Source organism: Aspergillus foveolatus, assembly GCF_047715535.1.
Source record: "Aspergillus foveolatus strain CBS 279.81 unplaced genomic scaffold BDW70scaffold_3, whole genome shotgun sequence".
NCBI lineage: Eukaryota > Fungi > Ascomycota > Eurotiomycetes > Eurotiales > Aspergillaceae > Aspergillus > Aspergillus foveolatus.
In genome coordinates, this window is record NW_027396067.1 from 230214 (window position 1) to 251135 (window position 20922).

General features: G+C 52.0%; 7 protein-coding genes across 7 annotated transcripts; 6 read left to right on the plus strand and 1 right to left on the minus strand.

Moving 5' to 3' along the window:
- Window positions 1-61: 61 nt before the first annotated feature.
- BDW70DRAFT_62442 (putative actin-related protein RO7) lies at window positions 62-2054 on the plus strand. Its single transcript, XM_073744415.1, has one exon. It carries the CDS (start codon window positions 255-257, stop codon window positions 1926-1928), a length of 1674 nt encoding a protein of 557 aa, XP_073600143.1. The 5' UTR covers window positions 62-254; the 3' UTR covers window positions 1929-2054.
- Window positions 2055-2070: 16 nt separating this feature from the next.
- On the minus strand, window positions 2071-3604 carry BDW70DRAFT_168705 (aldose epimerase family protein). Its single transcript, XM_073742533.1, has one exon. The coding sequence runs from the start codon at window positions 3525-3527 to the stop codon at window positions 2184-2186; it is 1344 nt and encodes a 447-aa protein (XP_073600144.1). The 5' UTR covers window positions 3528-3604; the 3' UTR covers window positions 2071-2183.
- A 629-nt stretch (window positions 3605-4233) lies between these two features.
- BDW70DRAFT_147045 (putative AT DNA binding protein) lies at window positions 4234-8076 on the plus strand (the record flags this gene model as incomplete). The annotated part of the gene is made up of 1 exon (XM_073738659.1): window positions 4234-8076. The coding sequence occupies one exon, from the start codon at window positions 4234-4236 to the stop codon at window positions 8074-8076; it is 3843 nt and encodes a 1280-aa protein (XP_073600145.1).
- A 1431-nt stretch (window positions 8077-9507) lies between these two features.
- BDW70DRAFT_62464 (uncharacterized protein) lies at window positions 9508-10750 on the plus strand. Its single transcript, XM_073744417.1, has 2 exons — window positions 9508-10301; window positions 10454-10750. Exons 1-2 carry the CDS (start codon window positions 9837-9839, stop codon window positions 10682-10684), a joined length of 696 nt encoding a protein of 231 aa, XP_073600146.1. The 5' UTR covers window positions 9508-9836; the 3' UTR covers window positions 10685-10750.
- Window positions 10751-11265: 515 nt separating this feature from the next.
- Window positions 11266-11966, plus strand: BDW70DRAFT_62449 (uncharacterized protein). The gene has a single exon (XM_073744416.1). The coding sequence runs from the start codon at window positions 11404-11406 to the stop codon at window positions 11887-11889; it is 486 nt and encodes a 161-aa protein (XP_073600147.1). The 5' UTR covers window positions 11266-11403; the 3' UTR covers window positions 11890-11966.
- Window positions 11967-12623: 657 nt separating this feature from the next.
- Window positions 12624-15204, plus strand: BDW70DRAFT_127429 (protein kinase domain-containing protein). Its single transcript, XM_073735269.1, has one exon. It carries the CDS (start codon window positions 12733-12735, stop codon window positions 14923-14925), a length of 2193 nt encoding a protein of 730 aa, XP_073600148.1. The 5' UTR covers window positions 12624-12732; the 3' UTR covers window positions 14926-15204.
- Window positions 15205-17858: 2654 nt separating this feature from the next.
- BDW70DRAFT_147047 (uncharacterized protein) lies at window positions 17859-19567 on the plus strand (the record flags this gene model as incomplete). The annotated part of the gene is made up of 4 exons (XM_073738660.1): window positions 17859-17980; window positions 18039-18796; window positions 18905-18961; window positions 19011-19567. 4 exons carry the CDS (start codon window positions 17859-17861, stop codon window positions 19565-19567), a joined length of 1494 nt encoding a protein of 497 aa, XP_073600149.1.
- Window positions 19568-20922: the final 1355 nt, after the last annotated feature.

The window sequence follows — 20922 nt, forward strand, 5'->3', positions numbered from 1 at the left end:
TCTTGGCACCAGGTGTAGCAGTAACTATGGCCCTCTGACCATTTACAAAGTACCTTTGCCAGTTCCCTCTAAAATCCTTTCTTTTCTATTACTCTTCGAATTAGGCCTGCCGGACAGAGTGCGTTGCTGTGGAGCATCTCTTCTAGCATGAATTGCTGCTCCCGCACCGCTTTATTTCCTCTCCCCGCAGCCCGCCCTCAACCTGATCAGCCACGTAGACGTGGCATTCCAACCACAGAAACTTACTGACGAGAATGTCCTCAATGTCGATCCGCCATAGTCAATCTGCAAAATCACCACCGCATACCCCGCAGCACCATTTGCGCTCGAATAATAACTCCTTCGCGAGCACGTCTTCCGGCTCCACATACCGCGTGGAAGAAGATGCGATAATATTTGAGCTCGGCACTCGATGGCTCCGGGCCGGCTTCGAAGGCGAGAGCGAACCGAAATGCGTGTTAGGAATTGGCCCAAATGAGTCGCGGAGGGCCGGAGACTACAGACAATGGCTGAAGGGTACACCGGTGGCAGACGATACACTACCACAGCCACCAGCGAGGCCGGACGACTGGACGCGGCCATTCGAGTTGTGGCGAATGGATCTACGCGAGCTTGATTTGGGTCTCGTTGAGGATAAGATAGAGAGGATGTTTCGGGAGGCTTACAACAAATACCTCTTGACCGACGCGGGCTCGGCACGATTGGTTCTTGTTTTGCCGTCTGTGATACCACATCCGTTGCTGTCATCGCTTTTGACAACGCTGTTTAATCGGTGGAGGATCCCTAGTATATCGTTGTTGACGAGCGCCGCAATGGCCGCGACAGCAGCTGGACTGCGGTCGGCTTTGGTGGTTGATATTGGCTGGGCGGAGACTGTCGTGTCCGGGATTTATGAGTATAGGGAAGTCACTACAAAACGGAGTACAAGGGCGATGAGGTCGTTAATTCAGGAAACGGGGCGAATGTTTACGCGGCTTTTGGGCGGGGATTCGCAGTCGGATGCAATTTCAGTGGATTTCGAATTTTGTGAGGAGCTCGTCAGTCGGTTCGCATGGTGTCAGCCTTTAAAATCCCGTTATCAGAAGGAAACAGCAGAAGATTCCTTGGCGGACATCCTAGACAAGACCATCTCTATACCGTCTCCGTCAAATCCTGGGTCTTCCGACATCGAGCTTCCATTCTCTAAACTGGAGGAGCTAGTGGAAAAGGTGCTACTCGCGCAAGGCATGGCGGACAGCGACTTGGACGACGAAGAAAAGCCGATCTCGCTTCTGGTATACAATACACTTCTCAGCCTCCCACCCGACGTGCGCGGTATATGCATGTCGCGTATCGTCTTTGTCGGCGGTGGAGCCAACATCGCAGGCATCCGCAGCCGGACTCTTGACGAGGTGGCGCACTTGATAGAGCTGTACGGCTGGAGCCCCGTCCGCGGCCGTCTTATTGAGCAACAGATACAGAAGCTACAAAACCTCAAGCTATCGCATTCAACACCACATCCCGAAGCTACCCAGAGTCAGACGCAGATTACGGCTAAAGCCGAACCTACCGCGGACACGGAGTACGAAATTGCACACGAACCAGACCAATCGGACGAACCAGACGAACCAGAGGTCGAAATTGACCCAATTGAACAGAAACTCCTCCGCACCCGCGAAAAAGACGTTGTCCCGCCCGTCCAAGGTGTCCTCCGCGAAGTCGAGTCACTCGGTCCCTGGGCAGGGGCTAGTCTTGTTACAGGCCTCAAGGTCCGCGGCTTAGTAGAGATCGAGCGCGAAAAATACCTCCAGCATGGTCTTGCGGGTGCCAGTCGGGACGCGGAACATGCCCATGGTCATAGCCATAGGGACCGGGAGCATGGGATTCCGGACCGCCGGTCGTTGAGGGCGGGTGATAGGTCTAGTTGGACGTTGGCAGGGTGGGGTTGATAATTAGCCGGGAGGCTTTTCTCGTGAGCTTCTTTAGCTTGCGTCATGGCTGCTGCGGTTAATTTAGATAGACTATGCATGTTAATTACACGATACCCGATACTACAATACATGCACGAATTGATTCCATTTACTGGACCGGGGCCAGATCAATAATGTACTTGACTGAACTAATATTCAAGTGATTAATTATTATTGCACCTATGATGTGCTTGCAAACCGTCATAAATGTTACCTAGATGTGTTTAAACATGGCTAAGCCGTCCCGAACTTGTAAACAGCCAGATTGACGGCGGGCAGGCCACCGGGGGTAAAGATTTGGTTGTCCGTCTGTCCCCACCCAGGCTGATTGATGCCGTCAATCCATCCCTCAGTCTCGACAACAACGCAGGCATTTTTGTCGACCGTGGTCGGCCCATTGTACCCAGCCTCCTTGGCGCGCTGGATCTGAGACGGCTTTACTGGGTCAGACCCGTCTTGCCCATTACAGGAGTAGATCTGGATGGCGGGGGTGTTTGTGGCGACCTCGAGGGTAATGCCAGTGTTCCTGGAGGCCATGTAGAGAGCTGGGATTAGCGCGTCAGAGGAGTACCCTGTCGGTCTGTCGACGAGCCAGCAGTTGTCGTAGCCCGTGCAGTCAGTGCCGCAGAGACCGACGGCGTCTTTGATATCCTGACCGACTAGTTTCGGGGACGTGAAGTCCGGCGCACCATTGTAAGCGTCGACGGTGGCAATTGTGCCGTTGGGAATGAGAATACCGTCCGTGGCGATGAAGCGCGTACTCAATGGAAGTTGGAGGGTGACGTCTTCGAGGACGTTGGGCTCGCGGAAAGCATTGAGGTTCCAGTAGATGTGGTTTGCGAGCATGATGGGAGTTGCCTCGGTTAGGGCAAGGGAGACGAGTTTGGTGGTGAGCTGAGGGAGGCCCGACGGGTTGTTGTTGTCAACGGTGTACGTTGCATGGGTGAGGACGTCGCCAGGGAAGCCCTGTAGGGCATGGTCATAGAAGGAGAATGTGATCGATGAGTTTGTGTAGGAGGTCACCGTCCAGTTGCGCTTGTCGTAGCCGACCTCGCCGCCGTGAAGCGTATCCAGGCCGTCGTTCTCGTTCTTGGGGGTATGATATGTTTCGCCAGCAATGGTGAAAGTGCCGTTCCTGATACGGTTCGCGTAGCGGCCGACGACTGGGCCGTAGAAGTTGTCGTCGTCGCTGTATTGAGTTGGGTCGTCGAAGCCTACGACGACATCCTGCAGTGTCCCATCGCGGTCGGGGACAAGCAATGAAGTCAAACGAGCGCCGTGCGGGATAAGCTTGGCCGTGATGTTGCCGGCGCTGATGGTGTAGATCTTATACGGATCCGCGACTGGACTTGGGGTCGCCGCGCTTGCCTGGGGCAGAGCGGCGACGCTCTGCGTAGAAGCGACCAGACCCAAGACAAAGGCCGGTAAAGATTGTTTGACGTACATAGTGTAGGTGAGGAGCGCGAGGACTCCAATGAAGATGTAGCAGTAAAGGAGTAAGACGCGTGCAGAGAACCGCGCAGGACAGACGAGGAACCGAAGGTGATCGCGGAGCTGCAGCTTCCCGGGCAAAAGCATCGCCGGGAAGATAAAGTATCCTTTATAGATTCCCCAGGAATGTCAACTGTCAGGCTCAAGGAAAGGGGAAGGATTCTCCGGATGTCACCATCGTGCGGAGAAAAAGAGCGGGGGACAGCGAGTCTCCCGTCAATTGGCTCCGGGACGCTCGCACGCTCGCAAATGCCTGGCCCACGACGTAATCGCCCTCCGGAAGTATACCAAGGTAGGCAGGGATGCGCGCTCCGTAAATGAGATCGAGTTGTACCGGCACCGGAGCGCGAGGCTTGACCGTTTTGCCATCTCTGCTAGCCCGCTTGCGTCAACTCTCAGTGTCGAATATCACCAGTCCGTTACCAACCTCCCGCAATAATTTTGCCGAGTCATTATAGACTAGTCCCGATTCGTCTCCGCTGCGGATTATTTAAGCCGTCGCTGACATAATACTGATAATACATTTTATACCTCAGGCATTAAGGCATATTGCTCCACCTTCCTAAATCGGAATAAGTGTTTACTCCTACGCCGCGACTGTTGCAGCTCCCCAGGCGCTACAATCAATCAACTCGGCACTGCCTATATCGATAATTCGATCTGGTTTGGATTCTTGGCTCTGTGGTTTTGGATACGAGATAATGACGTGTTTCGGTTCGGCCCACTGACGCGCCTGATATCTTTTCCACGAGCCCAAGATCTCGGTCGCACTCCCCCTCGCATGCTGCGTTCAATGTTCTCCGCCCACAGCGCAAGCTCCTCCCCGGACGTCCTTGCGCCTCCTGGCGATGCCGAGTATCTGATCTCATCTCCTTTCAGACCCTTTGCCGGTCGTCAAAGCAGCCTCATGTCGCCCGCGAACCGCCGCATCCTCCAGACCCCCGGCGCCGTGAAACGGAAACGCATCAATCTCAGCCCTGCGAAAAGCGCACACTCGATCCGCTTCGATGATATTCTTCTCCCCGGCTCACCTACGAGAAATAATGCACAGCAGCGGTCTTTGTCTCCGGACAAGGCTCAAGCGGACGGAAATGTCAGTCCCTGGCGCATTCGAGTGACCCTCGAGGCAACACAGGACGAGCAGGAGAACCAGGAGAACCAAGACAGCCCGTCGCGCAAACGGAGCCGACCGACGACGACGACCATGAAGGTTCCGTTGAAGGATGACACAGAGCAGACTCCCCGGAGAAAACGAGGTCGTCCAAGGAAGTCCCGCGGTCCCGATGTAATTCCGCTTGCTGGCAGCGCTGGTAACACTCCCGGGCCTGGGAACACCCCAGGTCCAGGGAGTACACCTGGCCCAGGGCATACGCCGGGCCCTGTGAACAGTGCACAGAAGCGGCGGCCGGGTCGACCAAGGAAATATCCACCGACGCCTGCCCCGATTCAAAATAATCAACAGCTCAAGCAGCCTCAAAAGCCTGAGGAGGATGTGCAGGTGGTGGGTCCTGAACCGACTGGTATGGAGTTCGAGAGACGCAGTTGGAGTCCCCTAAACCTCGCCGATGGCGCCGACTCTGATGATGAAATCGACGACAATCAAGTTTTGAATGTTCCATTTGATGTCCTCGCTCACACGGAACCTCTGCAAGTGGCCGCCGAGGACCAGAATACGCAGCCGGTCTTAGAACGGACCTATGATACACCGAATGGGGATGCGATAGACCGGTTTCATTCCCAGCATAGTGACGATGATCTACATTCAACTCCTTCGAAAATGCCATCACCAACACGAGATCTTCAGACCTTATCCCCTGAAAATAGCATGCATGCGGGACACACACCTATGCCACAGCGGAGATATCCGACCCCGACTACATCATCACAGGTAGATGAACGGCAGGACCGCAATCGGGCTTCTCGGGAGAGATCCGCGAGTGCTAGGCCCAGTGCACGTACAAATGATTTTACGAGCGAGTACCGCGAGTTCGATACTATCATGGAGAGTGAAGGTTTTAGCATGGTCTCTTTAGATACGCTACCCTCAGCTAGACAGCACACGGTTAGCAGCAATTCGAAACTGGCTAAGGGCCCTCTGAAGCCGTTCATTCAAAGAGAAACAAATGGTGTCATCAGGCGGACAACAAACGTTTTGGAAAAGCAATCTGAGGCCACTGCTCCTGATCCGGAGTCTTCCCCGGCGCAGCATCTTGATACCCAGCCGCAGGCTAGCAGTCAACCGGCCACGAAACGAGTGCCATATTCTTCTGTACCTTCTACAAGGCCGTCACTTAAAAGCCCTGTCTCCGTGTCCCAACGGAGGCAATTGCTTCGGTTAGCGAAGGTGGTTAGGACTGGAATTGCGCTTTCGCGCGTCTTCAGCCGTTCTAACCCCCCGACCACTCTAGAGGGACTTGTTCCTGACTACATGGAACCTCGACAACGGCTACAGGAAATTTTTGGTGACCTCAATCATGACTCCCAACGAGTTTTAGGAGCGGCTCTAGGACTGGGGCAAGTGCTTGCAATTAGGCGGAAAGCGCTGGAGCTCAAGAGTCCTCAACGACGAGCCTTGATTGAGGAAGAATTACGTGAAGGAGCCCTGGACAGCCCAGAAATGGAATACTCGAGACGCAATGTAACGAACACTCCGAATCATCAGCAACTCGACGGAGCCCTCGACTCCTCCCCGGACACGATGATGAAGCAACGGTTTGCGGAGTGGCAGCGGGAGAGGGAAGCTGTCAGTCGTACAATACAAATGGCGAACTCGAGTCAAGTTATTGTTATCGACAGCGATGTTGACACGCCGAGTCCAGCACGGAGGGTTGATGCTGAAAATATAGATGATGCTGATGAAGATCTTTGGATGCCAAGGCAGGAAAGGGGGCAAAGCGAGCAACAAGAGGAAGCAGGGGATAATATCGACAACGAGGAAGAGGATTATGATGATGAAGATCCCTGGCTACCGAGGCACGACGCTCACCAGGGCGCAGAAGACTATGATCTGAAAGAAGACGATGGCCAGGAAGGAGCTGACAACGTTGACCGAAGCCCAAGAATCTTACTGCAGGAGAATGAACAACAACAGAAGAAAGAACAGCAGCAGGAGAAGGATGAGGAGGGGGAGAACTACGACGTGGAAGGCGGAATCAATAATGATATTTCCCGAAGTCCCCGAATACGCAAGCAGGACGAACATTTTCAGCAGCAGGGCCAGGGTGAAGACTTCAATGAGGACGAGGAGATTGCCGATGCCGCTGAAGATGACGGGTATGAAGACATCTGGCAGGAGCAAGCTAAAGACGAAGGTAATTCGGGCCGAGGGTCTGTGCTGGAGTCTCGGAACGATGTGCAATCGAGTCCATGGAAAGATGGCTCAACCCCTGCTGGTCGAGGGTATGGCACAACCTTTTCCCCTGCGCTTTGGGTGGATGGGCAAGGGAAAGTACCCTATTTGGGTCAATCACGGATCCGGAAACTGCGGGAGCAAAAGGTCGACCTTTCTGCTCACGCAGAGGATACTCCCAACCGTGTCCATTACTACTATGGAAAGAGCAGTCCTCTGAGTTCGACACAACGACCTTCTACAAAACAAGTACCATCCTCTGCGATCTCACAGCGGCAGAAGCCTGCTGAAAGGTACGAGACTGAATCGGTTGATCAAGACCAGCCGGAAGAGCTAGAAGATTACCTGGACTTTAGCCCAGAGAAAGATTTGGAAGACCAAACCTTCCAGATTGACCCAACAACTAGACACGAAACCGAAATGCAACGCCAGTCAGAATTTGCTGACAATACTAGCATTCCTGATCCTGCAGAAGAAATATCTGTTCACGAAGAATCTCTGACACCGAGGAATCCAAAGCCCGGCCAGAACGTGCAAAAATCATCCTGGGTTCAAAGGTTTGCAAGCCTCACGCCGGGCTGGCTAAAAGTTCCAGTTCAGAAGTCTAATACAGAGAGTAAACGATTAAGCCCGCCAACTAGCCGTGAAAGTTCGAGCCGTGAAGGCTCACAAGATTTAAGCGTGGAGGAGCAATCCGAGCAAGGCTCTGAGGAGGAGGAAGTCGACCTATTCGATCAGATTCGGCAAGAGGACGCGAGGAAGCGCGTAGAGCCTCCGGACGCTGATTCAGTGTCAAATTTTGAGCAGCAGCCAGCTCCCGGTCCGCAGCCCAGCAACGTACGTGCCTTAGCGTCACCAGAGAAAGAGGAAAAGGCAAAGGCACTCGGCGGACTGCCGCGTCTTGCAACGTCCGGCTACTTCTCAAATGCGCACTACACGCTACTCCGCCGTCTCTACCGACTAGCCAAACAATCCCCCCAGAGCTTTCCGTATTACCCAAACTCTGCACACGCTGACATAATCGGGGACTACATCTGGACTTCCGACAATACTTATGGGGTCCCAATAACCGAGCTGCAGTTTGCCATCGTGTACCGGTTCAGACAGGAACTGGCCGCTCGGGACTTAAGGCTTGGAGGGTCGGGCTGGGTCGGCTGGACGGATGCTGACCTACATCGCCGACTGGTCAGCATTATCATCGGCGAGCAAATTAGAGAGGATAGAAAGAACGCCTTCGATCTGAGGCCTACGCGGTCGAGGCCGAGGAGCATTCTTCAGAAGGGCTGATACTGCTTGCCTGCTTTGATTTGCTTCTCTATATTGAAAAGCATTTGTGGATGCGATGGCCGGGTGTTGATTGCATATGAACTGACGTTCCGGCTTCCTTTCTTCAAGCATATTGCTATGTACGTTTGATTGGGTCTTTCCAGGCGGGACTACTTGGACTTGGACTTGGATGAAGTGGCGTTTCTATTTGGCCTTCTTGAATTTGTCAAATATCTTTTGTTGATATGTATAGCGATTGGAACGTTATCATTTTACTATTTTCCCTTTGAAGCCTACCTTGCACCTTCCCGGGATGACAGGTAGTTCAAGGTTGAAGCGCTATGTTTCTTTTCTGGACGACTGCACTGTGATTGGTGTTGGCGTTGGATCAACATAGTCAGCTGCGCTGCCCGACCTTCTGAATTTTCTTTTCTTTTTCTCTTCCATCATTAAACGAAGACTGGAATTTCCTGCAGTGTGGGATTGATTGCCACTAGCTCTTTTCTTCGTTTCAGGTACTCAATATCCACTTGACTCTGTGCGTATTCCAATGCATCCTTACCCGATAGGACTGGACTACAGCACAGTCTAACGGTATAGGACATTTAATGACCAAATAAATATGGTTCCGATGCAGCCCAGCTAATGTGCTTTTTACTGTCAGAGTATGCAAACCGAACGTCATATTGCCGACCAAGTACATATTACCTCACCGTATCCTGCAGGAGCATGAAAATTAGAGAAGCTCTCTGGCTGCCACGTTGACGATTGACGACAAACATTGCGGATCACATCACGACCCGGCACCAGGGCTCGCACCTGTCCTTGGCGCCTTGACCGTTCTTAACTTCTTGATGACCGTCTCGTGCAGAATAACGGGGACTGGCGGACTGAAAGTATGAGGTGCTTTTGTGTATGGCGTGCAATTGTTATCCCGCCGTCTTCATCTATGCAGTCTTCTCCACGGGGCCAGAAGACGCGTCGTAATCAAGCCTGCATCGTGAGGCAAACCGGTCATACATATCATTGTTCATCACGTATTACTACCCGCGTACTCTGTAGACAAGGACTGCTTGCCATGAGACTTGATTACAAGCGCACAGTAGAGTGCATTGCGCACTGACTAGAACAGCGGTCTAGAACGGCCCCAGAACCCTAGTGCACTATCAGTCTGCCTCCTAAAACCAAGGGAGACTAGGAAGGCATTCCCCCGCACCCACGCCCAACGCTGGCTAACCTGCCAATAAGGGATTTGTATGCTGAGCAGAATACTCGTGCTCAAATATTAGTGGAAGTACGTTACGCTTATGGCGGCAGGGATGGACAGGGATAGAGGCAACGTGACAGACGAACGGGTCTGTGATCGGCTGGTCTGCGGGTTTATTGGATGATGATCTCTGTCTAGTCCTGCTTCATTGGATGTTGATTTTGTCGGGCTGGGGATATTGACGCAGGTCTGGGATTTCTGAGGATAGGGCGGCTAATTCCAACGATCAACTTGCTGAGTAGATGCTTAGTTCGGAGATCTGGGAAGCAGGACCGGCCGGGCCTGGTTCGGAAGTCACGGCGCGGGGACCGAAGAGGGATGGATGAATATATAAATATGGTCCTGACTTTGCTTGTCCACAGTCGTCTCGTCATTTTCATTCTTAGGCTCTGCAAAAAACAAGTCGGACCGGACGAGACGAACAAGGGAATTGTCTGCAAGTGTACTCCAATTGACGCACTCGTTACCTACCATCCACCCACTTTCCAGTCGGATACAAGAAATTTCTGAAAAAATGGGAGTTAGCCAGCGCGTCAAATCCAAGTACGTCTTTCGTCTTCCGATCCCTTTCCTCAAGGCAAAGCGAATGAACATGGAAGGGGACCGTGTAGACGACAACGACGACGATACACACGACACGAATGACAATGTCTATGCCTTCTCAGGTACAAACATCCCGCATACAGTTCGCGTGCGGTACGCTTCAGAACCCGACTTTGAGTCAGATGTCGGGTCAGACGAGGATGTCGGCGTGGACACGGATACAGACATTGATCCCCTAGATACCAGTGCCACTGCAATTCCCACTCCCAGTCATACACAGATACAGAGGAAGAGAACAGTCAGTTGGGACGGCGTAAAAGAGCAAGCTCGGAGCCGATGGACGACGGAACAGGAAGAGAAGCTTGAACATGCGCGGGCGGAGCTGGCAAGGTGCCAGAAAGCATGGAGCTCAGAGCAGGAGGTCTGGTTGAAGTGTGTAAGTTTTCCTTGTCGGTGCTATTTTACGTCTCGGTAGGAACGCCGGATGCGCAGGCTTCTACTATATCAGACTAGGGATTAGCACTACCACTACTTGAGATACCCAACCTGATGGCACGAGGAGGAAAGGACTGAGACTAACGGAAGCAGATTGATAATCTGATGGAAGAAAAGACAGCACACGAGGGCTTCATTAACAATCGTCGGAAGCACAGTTGTGATGAGCAGGTTCACTTCCGTAAAGCCTTTGAACGGAGTCGACGGCGCTCAGGGCCGGACCAAGTGCAGAGGCAGGGGCAAGAACAACTACAACGCCTGAGTCGAGCTCATAGAACAGGGAGCTTGCCGGTGCGGTTGGTGAGATTTCGGGGAAGGAACTGAGCAAAGCCAGATAAGGCCAGCATCGAACCGGCAACTTATCGAAGACGGAGAACGGAGAACGAAGAACGAACATCACCATGAACCCGCGAGGAACTTACTGTGAACTCTCAGCCAGTGCGGGCGATCTGGTTCTTAGTGGTGTGGATCTAAAAAGTCGGAGATATGACATTGACAAGGTGGGGTGAAAGAGTTGATGATTGGACATGGCGAGTATACTTCTGGTGAACTGATAGCAGGACAAACAGTCTTAGAGTGACTTCCCGATCGACGAGGATAGAAGTTTGGTGCAAGAAAAATGTGATTATAAGGCTCAGTAATGCGACTGTGCGACTGAAATCCAAGACCCATTAGAAAATGCATGGTTTTGACTTGTCTCAATCGGGCCATGGAGTATTTGTTGGACACGATGCTGAGATTTTGTGCATGGTAAAGCTTAAGCATCATGATCGACAAACCGCTGTAAGCCAAAGAATTATCTGGCTTATCTTCCTATCCCATGAGGTGCTGCTTCCAAGGGTGGTGCTCCGAGATTGCCGCATGCACGGCGTCAATAGTTCCAAGAAACCGGATCGAGACGGATCGAGAGCCTGTTCATTTATTTTGATAATCAACGCGCGACTCGCGGGAATAGAATAAGAGCTGAGGCGATGATTTGCTTGACTGATCAGTGATCTGCATTCTTATCAGCAATACGGAGGATTGAAGTGACGATACTCCTTATGGTGCCTGAACTGCTTCGAAATCCCATCCTCGGTAGACGTGAATGGCCAAGCCATCATGTGCCGTGGCGGCGTCTGTGCTGGAGATCCGGAGAAGACAGTCTGGGGCACCACATTCTCCGAGAATCTAGAAAACAACATCTGATATCGGAGCGGCGCCATTGCCGATTGCTCAAAGCCTCGAACATGCGTGAAACTTCTCCTGAAGCGCCCCTGACGCGCATATTGCCGGGGGAAGCGGACCCCGGTCAAGAGGCGTTGCAGACTTGTGTCAGAAAGAGAGACCTGGACGGGACTGGACCAGGTATCCGGTCCACCCCCCAGATTTTACAGGTACTCGGCCTCCTGATGTACGGTAGGATCCAAGCCACCCTTGCTTTCTTGGCTCAATTCCAATGGCACTTTGCGATATCAGGCACCCCACGACCTCCGCGGTCAACCACTCGACCTCGCAGATTTGTGAGCCGGCCGGCGCCGGAGAGATAAGGAGTGCTGCATAGTTAGCGAGATCGTCCTAACCCGGCGACTGACGGCTGTTTAGAGTGCACACGGTTACATGGGACTGGGACTGGAAGAACAGCAGTTAGAATGGCAGCACGACTACCGAAAATGGGAGTATGCAGACCTCAAGTTCGGGTTCTCAGAAGGATCGAGTTCAAGTGTTGATCGTCATCGGGAGGACTGGGAGAATGAAAGTGGAGGATCACGTCGAGGCTTATCAGTTGACATTTGGCAGAACGTAACCTCTCTGATAAGAGCAGAAGGCCGAGTTGACCAGTCGCACGGCTTGCCTCAGCCTCAACCGCAACAATCGAATTATCCTCTGCTTATCTCGATTTATTGTTGACCCCGACGCATTTCGCCCAATCATCCAGAAATGCCAATAATGTGATCTATCCTTCATGGCCTCTAACGGCCTCATTCCCTCTTCGTCCTGGACCACACCGTTGCCACGCCTGGGATCTACATCTCCTCCAGGACTATGAGCAATGGCATAATGGAATAAGGCCATGAAATCAAGTCTTCTTGGCCAATGTCCTTCTCCCAGTCACAAAGCTCACTCCTTCATTGCCACTATTGATGTCTCTAATGATGGTGTGGTCCGTCCTTAGAGCCACTAGATAAGCACAGCCAGCGGCATTCGACGCCTACAGAGGTACTACTATTCTCCCGGTCTCTCTAGCTGCTAACACTACAGTTTGTATATATTACTTCTAATTGCTCTTTCCGTGGCTCTTGCTAATTCGGTTCAGAAATGTTCCTAGAAGGTACTGATTCCCACTACTATATCCGTGCTTCACTGCTTCGGGCCCCTCAGCGAAGTTCAATATGTCTGCCTTGACTTCTGTCTGGTGGCCTGAGGATCGCATCAAGGCGACTATCTGTCCAGACTTTATATTCAAGAACCTCCCGCCAGGCACATTGCCTCGCCTCGTTGCTCCGCTGCCCTGGGGTGAGGGTCTGACAAGCGAGACTTACCTCGATTGGATTCTCGCCAAAGCTGGAAGGCTATTCCTAATTCTTCTTGACATCGGCATACCTGGCCGCATCTTCCACTTGGTGGACGAATCATTCGACGATAATGACCTCCCCATTGCCGCCCATAGCGTCGACCGCTTGCAGCTGTCTCAGGACCAAGATCCGGAGCTGGATTCCAAGTTCTTCCTCGCTCAATGGCGTTTTCTCGTGCGAGGTATCGGTGAAGGCGAGCATGTCAAGTACACAGAGAATGAAGGCGTTCCAGTTGAGGTTCTGCAGACGGGAACCAATCTGGCAAAGGAAGGTGTGGATAGGGTTGTCTTGGCTGGCGCGGTCTGCAAGATTTACCTGCGAACCCAGGTGACTGTTGGAGGCGCGCCGCACTTTTTCGAAGAGGACGAAGTCCTTGAGGAGATCCGATCGATGAGAAGGTTGGCCCACGACCATGTCTACTCTGTCTACGCATCATACTTTGCCGATAACACAGTTTGCATCCTTTTCTCAGGAGTATATGAGAGAAACCTTATGTCCTTTCTGACAGACACCCCTCAGTCTTTCAAGAAGCTTGCGAAGGAGCGGCGGCGAGAAATACTAGTCAATTGGCCGCACTGTCTTGCGCACGGGCTATCCTGGCTGCATGCTCATGGTCAAGTCCACGGCCTGATTCGCCCATCGAATATCCTCATTGATTCCGACTTTAAGATCTTCATTGGCCAGTTCGAAAGCTTAGATACATTACTTCCCCCAGTCAAAGTGGATGACGTTGAAGCTTATCAGTATGGACCACCGGAGAGATGGGTGCGGTCTATAAGCGTTCAAAGCAGCGGGCCTACAGGCAGCACACTTCCATCGGGAGGACGGACCGGTCGAAAAACTGGTGATCGCCCGAAACTGACTCTTAGCCGCCTGAAGGGCTTACATATCTCGGACCCTGAGGCTTTGAGCCCTCCTGCTGAGTCCGTTGCCTCTCATGGCACCGTTATTCGCGTTGGCGATCAAGACTCGTCCCGATACTCGATCGGATTTTCCTCCTCTTCCGGGTCTAGCAACGGAGGCTCTAGTCGCAAGCGCGGCATTTCGATGAAACGTCCCATACTCTATACCCCGTCCATCACGTCTTCCAACGGCTCAGGATCCTCAGAAGAGCAAGGGACGATCCTCTACAACTCTGTCGGGCTACCTACTGCACATACCGGCGGTGGAGCACTGGTTCAAGTATGGCAATCTCGACAGACCGACCCAGAAGCATCCGACATCTTCTCACTCGGCGCCGTAGTTTTGGATATTTTTACTTACCTTTGTAAACGGAAAATATCCGCTTTTGCCAGCCATCGAGGTGCGAAAAACCGAACGGCTGGTCGAGGTGGCGGAGTTGCAGATTGTTCTTTCCATCTGGATCGGAACATTGGCCAAGTGAGCTCATGGATAACTCTTCTCGACAGTGACGCGAAGAAGCGCAAAGACCCCGTCTTCCAGGCCATCCGGCCGATGCTCGCAATGTCGCGAGACATGGTAAGCCGAGACCCGGGCGATCGGCCCTCTGCCTTCCAGGTGGAGCAACTATTCGCTTGTTCGATCAAGAAAGCAGAGGGCAGAGTTGCGCTCTGCTGTTCGTCTAACCTGCTTCCTGGCCGTCGACGGCGTCCAGATCGTGCGACAAAAGATGACAAACTGGCTGTGCCAAGAATAGCATCGCCATCACCATCACCGTTACGATCACGATCACGATCTCGATCACGCTCACGCTCTCCCAGGAAGCCAAAGAAAGCCCCAAGCCCCCGAAAAGCCAACTTCCAAGACGAAAATGGCCTATTGAGCCCGACCCTTTCCACTCAGCCGAGGACTTATCTGAGCTCGTCTGACACGGAATCCTACACCAGCGACACAGATACTGAATCCCGGTATACGAACTCTAGCAGAAAGCAGAGCGAAAAGCTATCAGGAAAAATGCGTGGGGTTTCCCCTGATACGGGAACAAGTCCTATGCTCGCCAATGACCCGTCTTGGGGATATGCGACTCCATGGATGTCGCTGAAAGGCTGAGCTTCTCTTTACATTACACTATTGTCTTTTTTCTTCTTTTGTCCATATACCCATTCGTAAAGCCTTATTGTCTTATTCGGCTGTATTTTACTTGTTCTGTCCCACCTCTGCCACCAAACCCTTAACGCATGCCTTGTCTCTTATGCTCCCTATTCTCCTCTCTAATCTGCTGTGTCATGATTTCTATGAAGTGATGTACGTTCTGGTTCTAGTTCTGTCTCGAGATGATATCCTTGGTGTGGCGCCCAGTCTTAATACAGCATATATTTTCCCGTCAGACTCTAGCTACGGCCCAAAGGTTATACGCCGATGTCGACCTGTAGTTATGCGTCGACATTGATCTGCCTTTTGCGGCACGTACATGCTATACTCACCACAGAATATGCCAGTATACTAGGGCTCTGGCCTTGTACCTAGGTAGCCACTTTGTGAACCTCGTCTACGGAGAGATAATCCTCAGCCAAGTCAAATCCTAAAAGTGAGTTTGCCTTGACGCGCTGTGACCCTCGTCGGACATATCTCTTCATTAGTGATAGATACATGTCATATCTACATGCTGTTCCAAGACGGGGATACCGCCTGAGATAATTTGAAATATTACTTTACAGATATTGTGCAGACCCTACCCCGAATGGTCCTAGGCGCCATTATGCTCTCCGCCAGTTGGAGCATATATGCGTGGAGAGGATTCGGCTGCTCACTTTCACTATGCTCGAAGCGAGAATTACCGTCGCATCGGCAGGCATAGCACATGATCACCTTGCATATGCATATAATGTGGCTGTGTAATAGAGTCCACGAATTCAACCTATAATTGTGGTCAACATTGAATAGATGTGCTCCGGATTCTGTTTGACGAGGTCCCACCCTCCCGGGACGCCGAGACAGGGAGTTTTAAAGGTCCACGGACTAATGCCGAGCGTTTCTACTTTGTGTAATAATCAACTCTTGTCCACGAATGCCTGGTTCTTGCAAAGTCCGGATAGCTCAATCAAGCCACTGCTTATGGAGTAGAGCTCGTTTGCTGCTGACCAGTAAACCTCCCCGACAATGAGCAGCCCGGCGTATGCAGACTTGCTGAAGGTCAATCACCCGCTGGCTAGGAACCGAAGGGTATTCCACATATTTGCCCAGTCGGGCTGCAAGTCATGGCTTAGACCACATGGCTACCCACAACGGCTAGCATAGGCTAGCATAGAGACGGACGAACTATTTGGGTCACGTCTAGAGTCCAGACTGAGCGGCAATAGTTCTCGTACGTTCTGTCGGGAAGGATGGGCCCAAGCGCCCACCAAAGACCGATTCTCCAGCTTTTGTCACCGGTCATTAGTTGCTATCATATTGCGAAATCCACCCGTTAAGTCAGCTGGTCAGAAACGGCACCCAATCGGTTTGCTTTTCTAACTCATCGAGCCGGATTGATTTTGCGTAGGTTTGCCAGAGATGCTGTTTGGGAACTTTGGAAGTCGAATTCGAAGTATCCAGAGCTCCTTCCCCTGAGTAGTGTGGCAATCGTTATATCTGAATAAAACAAAAGGCTCCTAAAATAGCTGAGACATTGTTCAGTTCCATAATGGTGAACCATCTATTTCGGAGTCCGACTTAGTTAATAATGATACCGAACAGACGAAGATGATTGGTGATGTCTGTGCGACCACTCGTCTGGAGCGCGGGTAACGCAACACGAGTCATTATTATCAGCAATTGACGTGGAAAACAGAACCAGCTGTTCCTAGAAGCGGAACAATGACGCCGCTGGATTCTCACGCGGATAGCTACTGCATGGTGGACAGCGGCTGCCGGTGAGGTCGGACTCACAGTGGTTCAGCAGTGTCGGCATCCTCCGCCTGCGATAAGAACGATTAGCAGAAATTCATGTGGGAAAAGGTAGTTCCGAAGCGAGGGGGGAAGCGGTTCAGCCCTGCGACGCACGACACTCGACGGCAGTGTCGACATTCGGGACTGAAATCAAGAAATGCCATGGGGGTCATTAACTTGCTGCACCACGTGTAATTATTTAGTCCCTGATTATCAGTGTGATAGGTGCAGACCAAGACTTGGACACGATCCATCAGGCCCGATTGGGCCAATAAGCCCCCTTTTTGGCTCCTGGAATTGGGGATATCGTCATTTCGTCAACTCCTTGGCAACGATCGAGACCCTGTCCGACTTTCGCGATCTGCCACTGCCAGGGAACTGTCAGGGAATGCTGCTAGACTAGTCATTGGTCATGGCCACGCCGTCCAACACTCTGTCTCCTCTATCTCGAGGAGATGGTGGCAAGACAGTAGAAATTCCCGGTTGATACGAACATTGATAGAAGCCTTGACAAGTACGGATTCTATAGCATGATAAGTGAAGAATGCTAAACAGTAATGATAATTTTACTGCAGTCCCAAGTAAAATGAAATTAAATGAGCGGATCTACAGAGCTTGCGTGGATAACGGGCCCCTCACCCGATTAGGAGGCAATCGCCCCCCTGCCCCAACGCGCTCGGCCATTCAGCTGTCCGCATGCGTAGTCAACCATCTGGAGAGACATTGCTGCATTCTAGACCATTTATCTCCTGGTTTCCCACCTCAGGTTTAAAGCTTTTTATTCCTTCATCCCAACATCTACTTCTCCAATCTCAATCAATCTCAATCTTGGAATCTACTAGTCTCAGAATCCAGATATGCGATCCTTGGTTCTGCGCAACGTCATTCTCGTACAGGAAACTTCGTTATCTGCTGGATTGATTGGCCTGGAACTTCGCCATCAATAGTCGACGTCACTGAATACGTTCGAGCCGTGCCAACATTTCAGATCATTACGGCTGCTGCAATCGAACCGGTTCGATTTCCATCGATAGGAGGCTGCTCTTAATCCTGCCATCCGCCGATCGACCGATCCACCATCCATTGTCAACCACAACAACCATACTACCAGAGCAATGTCCACCCCGTGCCCTTTCCGTATTTCGCGGTCCGCCAGCGATAAACTGGCTCGCAATGAAGCCTTTCGAGCGGTCAGAGAGAATCTCAGGCGCCAGGAATTGGGCTCCAAGGCCCCGAGGTTCGTAAGCCCCTAAGACACGGGATCCCGTCATGGTCCAGCTGCTAACCCCTACCAGTTTCTGTTCTTCCCACCGCTATTCATGCTCGAACGACGCGCAGGAGGCGTTCCGGCTGCACCGTGATATAATACACACCTTGTTGCTACCCCTGTTCCTTCTCCATAACCAGGCGTCTCGCGCGGCCCTCAGCATCTTGCCCGCCCATAAAGGGGCGGAGCCCGAGCGCGCTTTCCGTGGTGAAGCACGAGATGCGTATGCTTGGCTGCATTGCATCTTCAGTGAAGAGCATGATTGGTATTTGACCGAGCGCTGCCCCGCCTGCATTGTCCTGCACGTCTTGCAGTCAGAACCCACCATCCGCTTTGTTGCCGTGGCATGCCTCCTCTCCGGTGACTTGCTGCATCCCGGCTTGGTCAACTCCAACTCCAATCGACGGCTACCCAATTTTGAATTTTGGCTCGAGGCGCTCGAAACGGCGGTTTGCGAGGACCCGTTTTGGGGTCCTGGATGCTGGCCGGATATTGAGTATAGGGCCTGTTCGCTCATTCAGGGCATCCAGATGCTGCGACTGCAGTGTATGCAATGGCTGGGATTTAAAGGAGACCGTCAGAGTTTGCAATCTACCACGCAATACAAGGCAAACTTTCGGTTCCAACGTGATTTACCTCAGGCCCAACCAGCCGCAAGGCCGTCCGATTGCTTACAGCTGCCTCTCGGCAGTGCAGATGATTCCAAGCAACGCTCTAAGCTTGCTGCAAACCGGTGTCTTCAATCACGGGCTGATCGGCCTCGGAGGTTTCACACCCGACGGGAAGGTGACATCCGAAGCCGGTCAGTGACCTCTTGAGCCGGGCCCAGGCTTCGAATGCGACTTGGACTGGTATCCTTCGATGCTTTGCTGTAGGTTTTTATAATCACTGCAGTGATAAAGCGTTACAAGATCCGATGGCATGAGTCACTGCATGACTCATTCCCGCGGGGTTTCTGCTAGTATGGACTAGTATAAATGGGGAGACTCCAACAATCGAGTCTCTCCGGCCCCCGTGGAACTCACCATCATGGCCTCCAAATCTCCCCCACCAACTGCAACCATCATGGCCTCCAAATCTCCCCCACCAACTGCGTCCGTTAAACAGTTTTACTCGACATCATCACCGTTCGAGGAACGAATCGGGTATTATCGAGCCGTCCGGCGCGGCCAGCATATCTTCGTCTCCGGCACCACTGCAGTCGACCCCGCATCTCCCGCCCATGCCCCGCAAATCCTTTTCCCCGACGACGCTCACCAACAAACGCGCGTGGCGCTCCAGGAAATCATCAAGGCAATTCAAGCTCTCGGCGGCAAGGGCGCAGAGGACATAGTCCGCGTGAGAATGTTCGTCAGCCGACCTGAAGACTGCACCGCCGTGGGCCAGGGTTTCACGGAAATTCTCGGTCGGGAAAGCCGACCAGGTGTTGGAGCAGCGGCGACAATGCTGGTGGTGCGGGATGGATTTGTAGACGAAAGAATGCTCGTGGAGATTGAAGTGGATGCTATGTTGGATGATACTGAGAGTGAGACGATTACGCACACTCAGAACAAGTGAAACTTGGGCTGTGGACTGCAACGAAATTTGTCTCGTCCTCAAAAGAGAGCATACTATTGCCCAAGCTGGGAAGCGTAAAAGCTCCAGCGTATATACAATAATCACAACAATGCAATTATTCATGTATCAAATCTCGAGATTCATTCGCTTTTACTCCAATCAAGTAGATATACAGTCGTGCGTATATTGCAGCCCTAGTAGCGTAGACACGGCTCTATCCGCAATAAACCGATTTCTTTCTTATTCTTCTGGATCTCAACTCTTATCTGAGACATTCAGTGGGGTTGGGCATCTGAGATCAGTGAGGGAGACGGAATGGGGACAGAATTACCAAATCGTCAACGGATCCAGATGGAGCCGTCTTGGGCCTTTAAGCTGAGATCTAGTTGGTCCTAATGCAGACTCATGACTCTATCCCATCACATGCAACGGAATACTCAGGCCATAATAGTTGTCCTAGCCCACCGTGCCAGCGGCATAGGTCGATCTCTTAATCTCCAGTCAGTAGCGCGCCCATAGTCCTCAAATGTGACTTGGGTACGTACACTTGATCAACTGAAAGTCCTTAATTTTGTCAACCAGCCCATGAAAATGTGGGCTGAAGATGTCATTCATCTCGCTTAAATTGCGGCGTTTGAATGTATCGGGCTGGGCCGCTGGACTCAGGATTAGGATCAAATTCAGAATTGTTTCCAATTGCACGGGATCTCTACATTATGAGGACTTTCTATACAAAGTCCCGCACAGGGCGTATTATCTACATACTTGCAATACATATTGAACCTCTAGCAATGAGGGTAGTGGGGGCGGGACAGACCCTCCTATCCTAAGGTCCCGACCTGACGGGAATGCATCTTGCCCAATGCGGTACCCTCTTCCTGAGCGCTCCGCGGCGGGCCTTTTCGGAGCCTGCGGGAGAACGGAGATGGGCCAGCGTTATGCAGACGTTCCGCAGATTCAGATACGAGGGTTGGAGGGGTGAGTATTTGGCCCTGGGGTTTGCCCTAATCGTGCCCGTACGGAGCCTCGTACTTCATGGCTGGCAGGCTCGGAATAGCGGCACAGCGACTCTGCAGGAGACGTCAAGCTAGACTGTCAAGGGACATTATACTGAACAAAGAACATAAGTACATAACTAATTCTGATCCGGCGCATAAAATCGATCCCGTCCATCATGGATGAAGCTGTCAATCAAATGACGAGAATTGGGCAACTAAGGGTATCTCGGAGTCACGGCGGACATTCAAAAGCCTTACCCTGACTCTTCGAAATTCCAGACCAGAGCCGGATGCGGACGGTGGAGTTATATCAGCCAATCATGTGACGTGTATTGGGTGCCTTGTTTATGAATAGCC

What these genes read in the sequence shown, in the direction of transcription:
- BDW70DRAFT_62442 (XM_073744415.1), top strand. Translation starts at nt 255, where the DNA reads ATGTCCTCAATGTCGATCCGCCATAGTCAATCTGCAAAATCACCACCG.
- BDW70DRAFT_62449 (XM_073744416.1), top strand. Translation starts at nt 11,404, where the DNA reads ATGGTGCCTGAACTGCTTCGAAATCCCATCCTCGGTAGACGTGAATGG.
- BDW70DRAFT_62464 (XM_073744417.1), top strand. Translation starts at nt 9,837, where the DNA reads ATGGGAGTTAGCCAGCGCGTCAAATCCAAGTACGTCTTTCGTCTTCCG. An exon ending in AGGAGGTCTGGTTGAAGTGT is followed by an intron (nt 10,302 to 10,453) that starts GTAAGTTTTCCT and finishes TAACGGAAGCAG; the next exon opens with ATTGATAATCTGATGGAAGA.
- BDW70DRAFT_168705 (XM_073742533.1), bottom strand. Translation starts at nt 3,527, where the DNA reads ATGCTTTTGCCCGGGAAGCTGCAGCTCCGCGATCACCTTCGGTTCCTC.
- BDW70DRAFT_127429 (XM_073735269.1), top strand. Translation starts at nt 12,733, where the DNA reads ATGTCTGCCTTGACTTCTGTCTGGTGGCCTGAGGATCGCATCAAGGCG.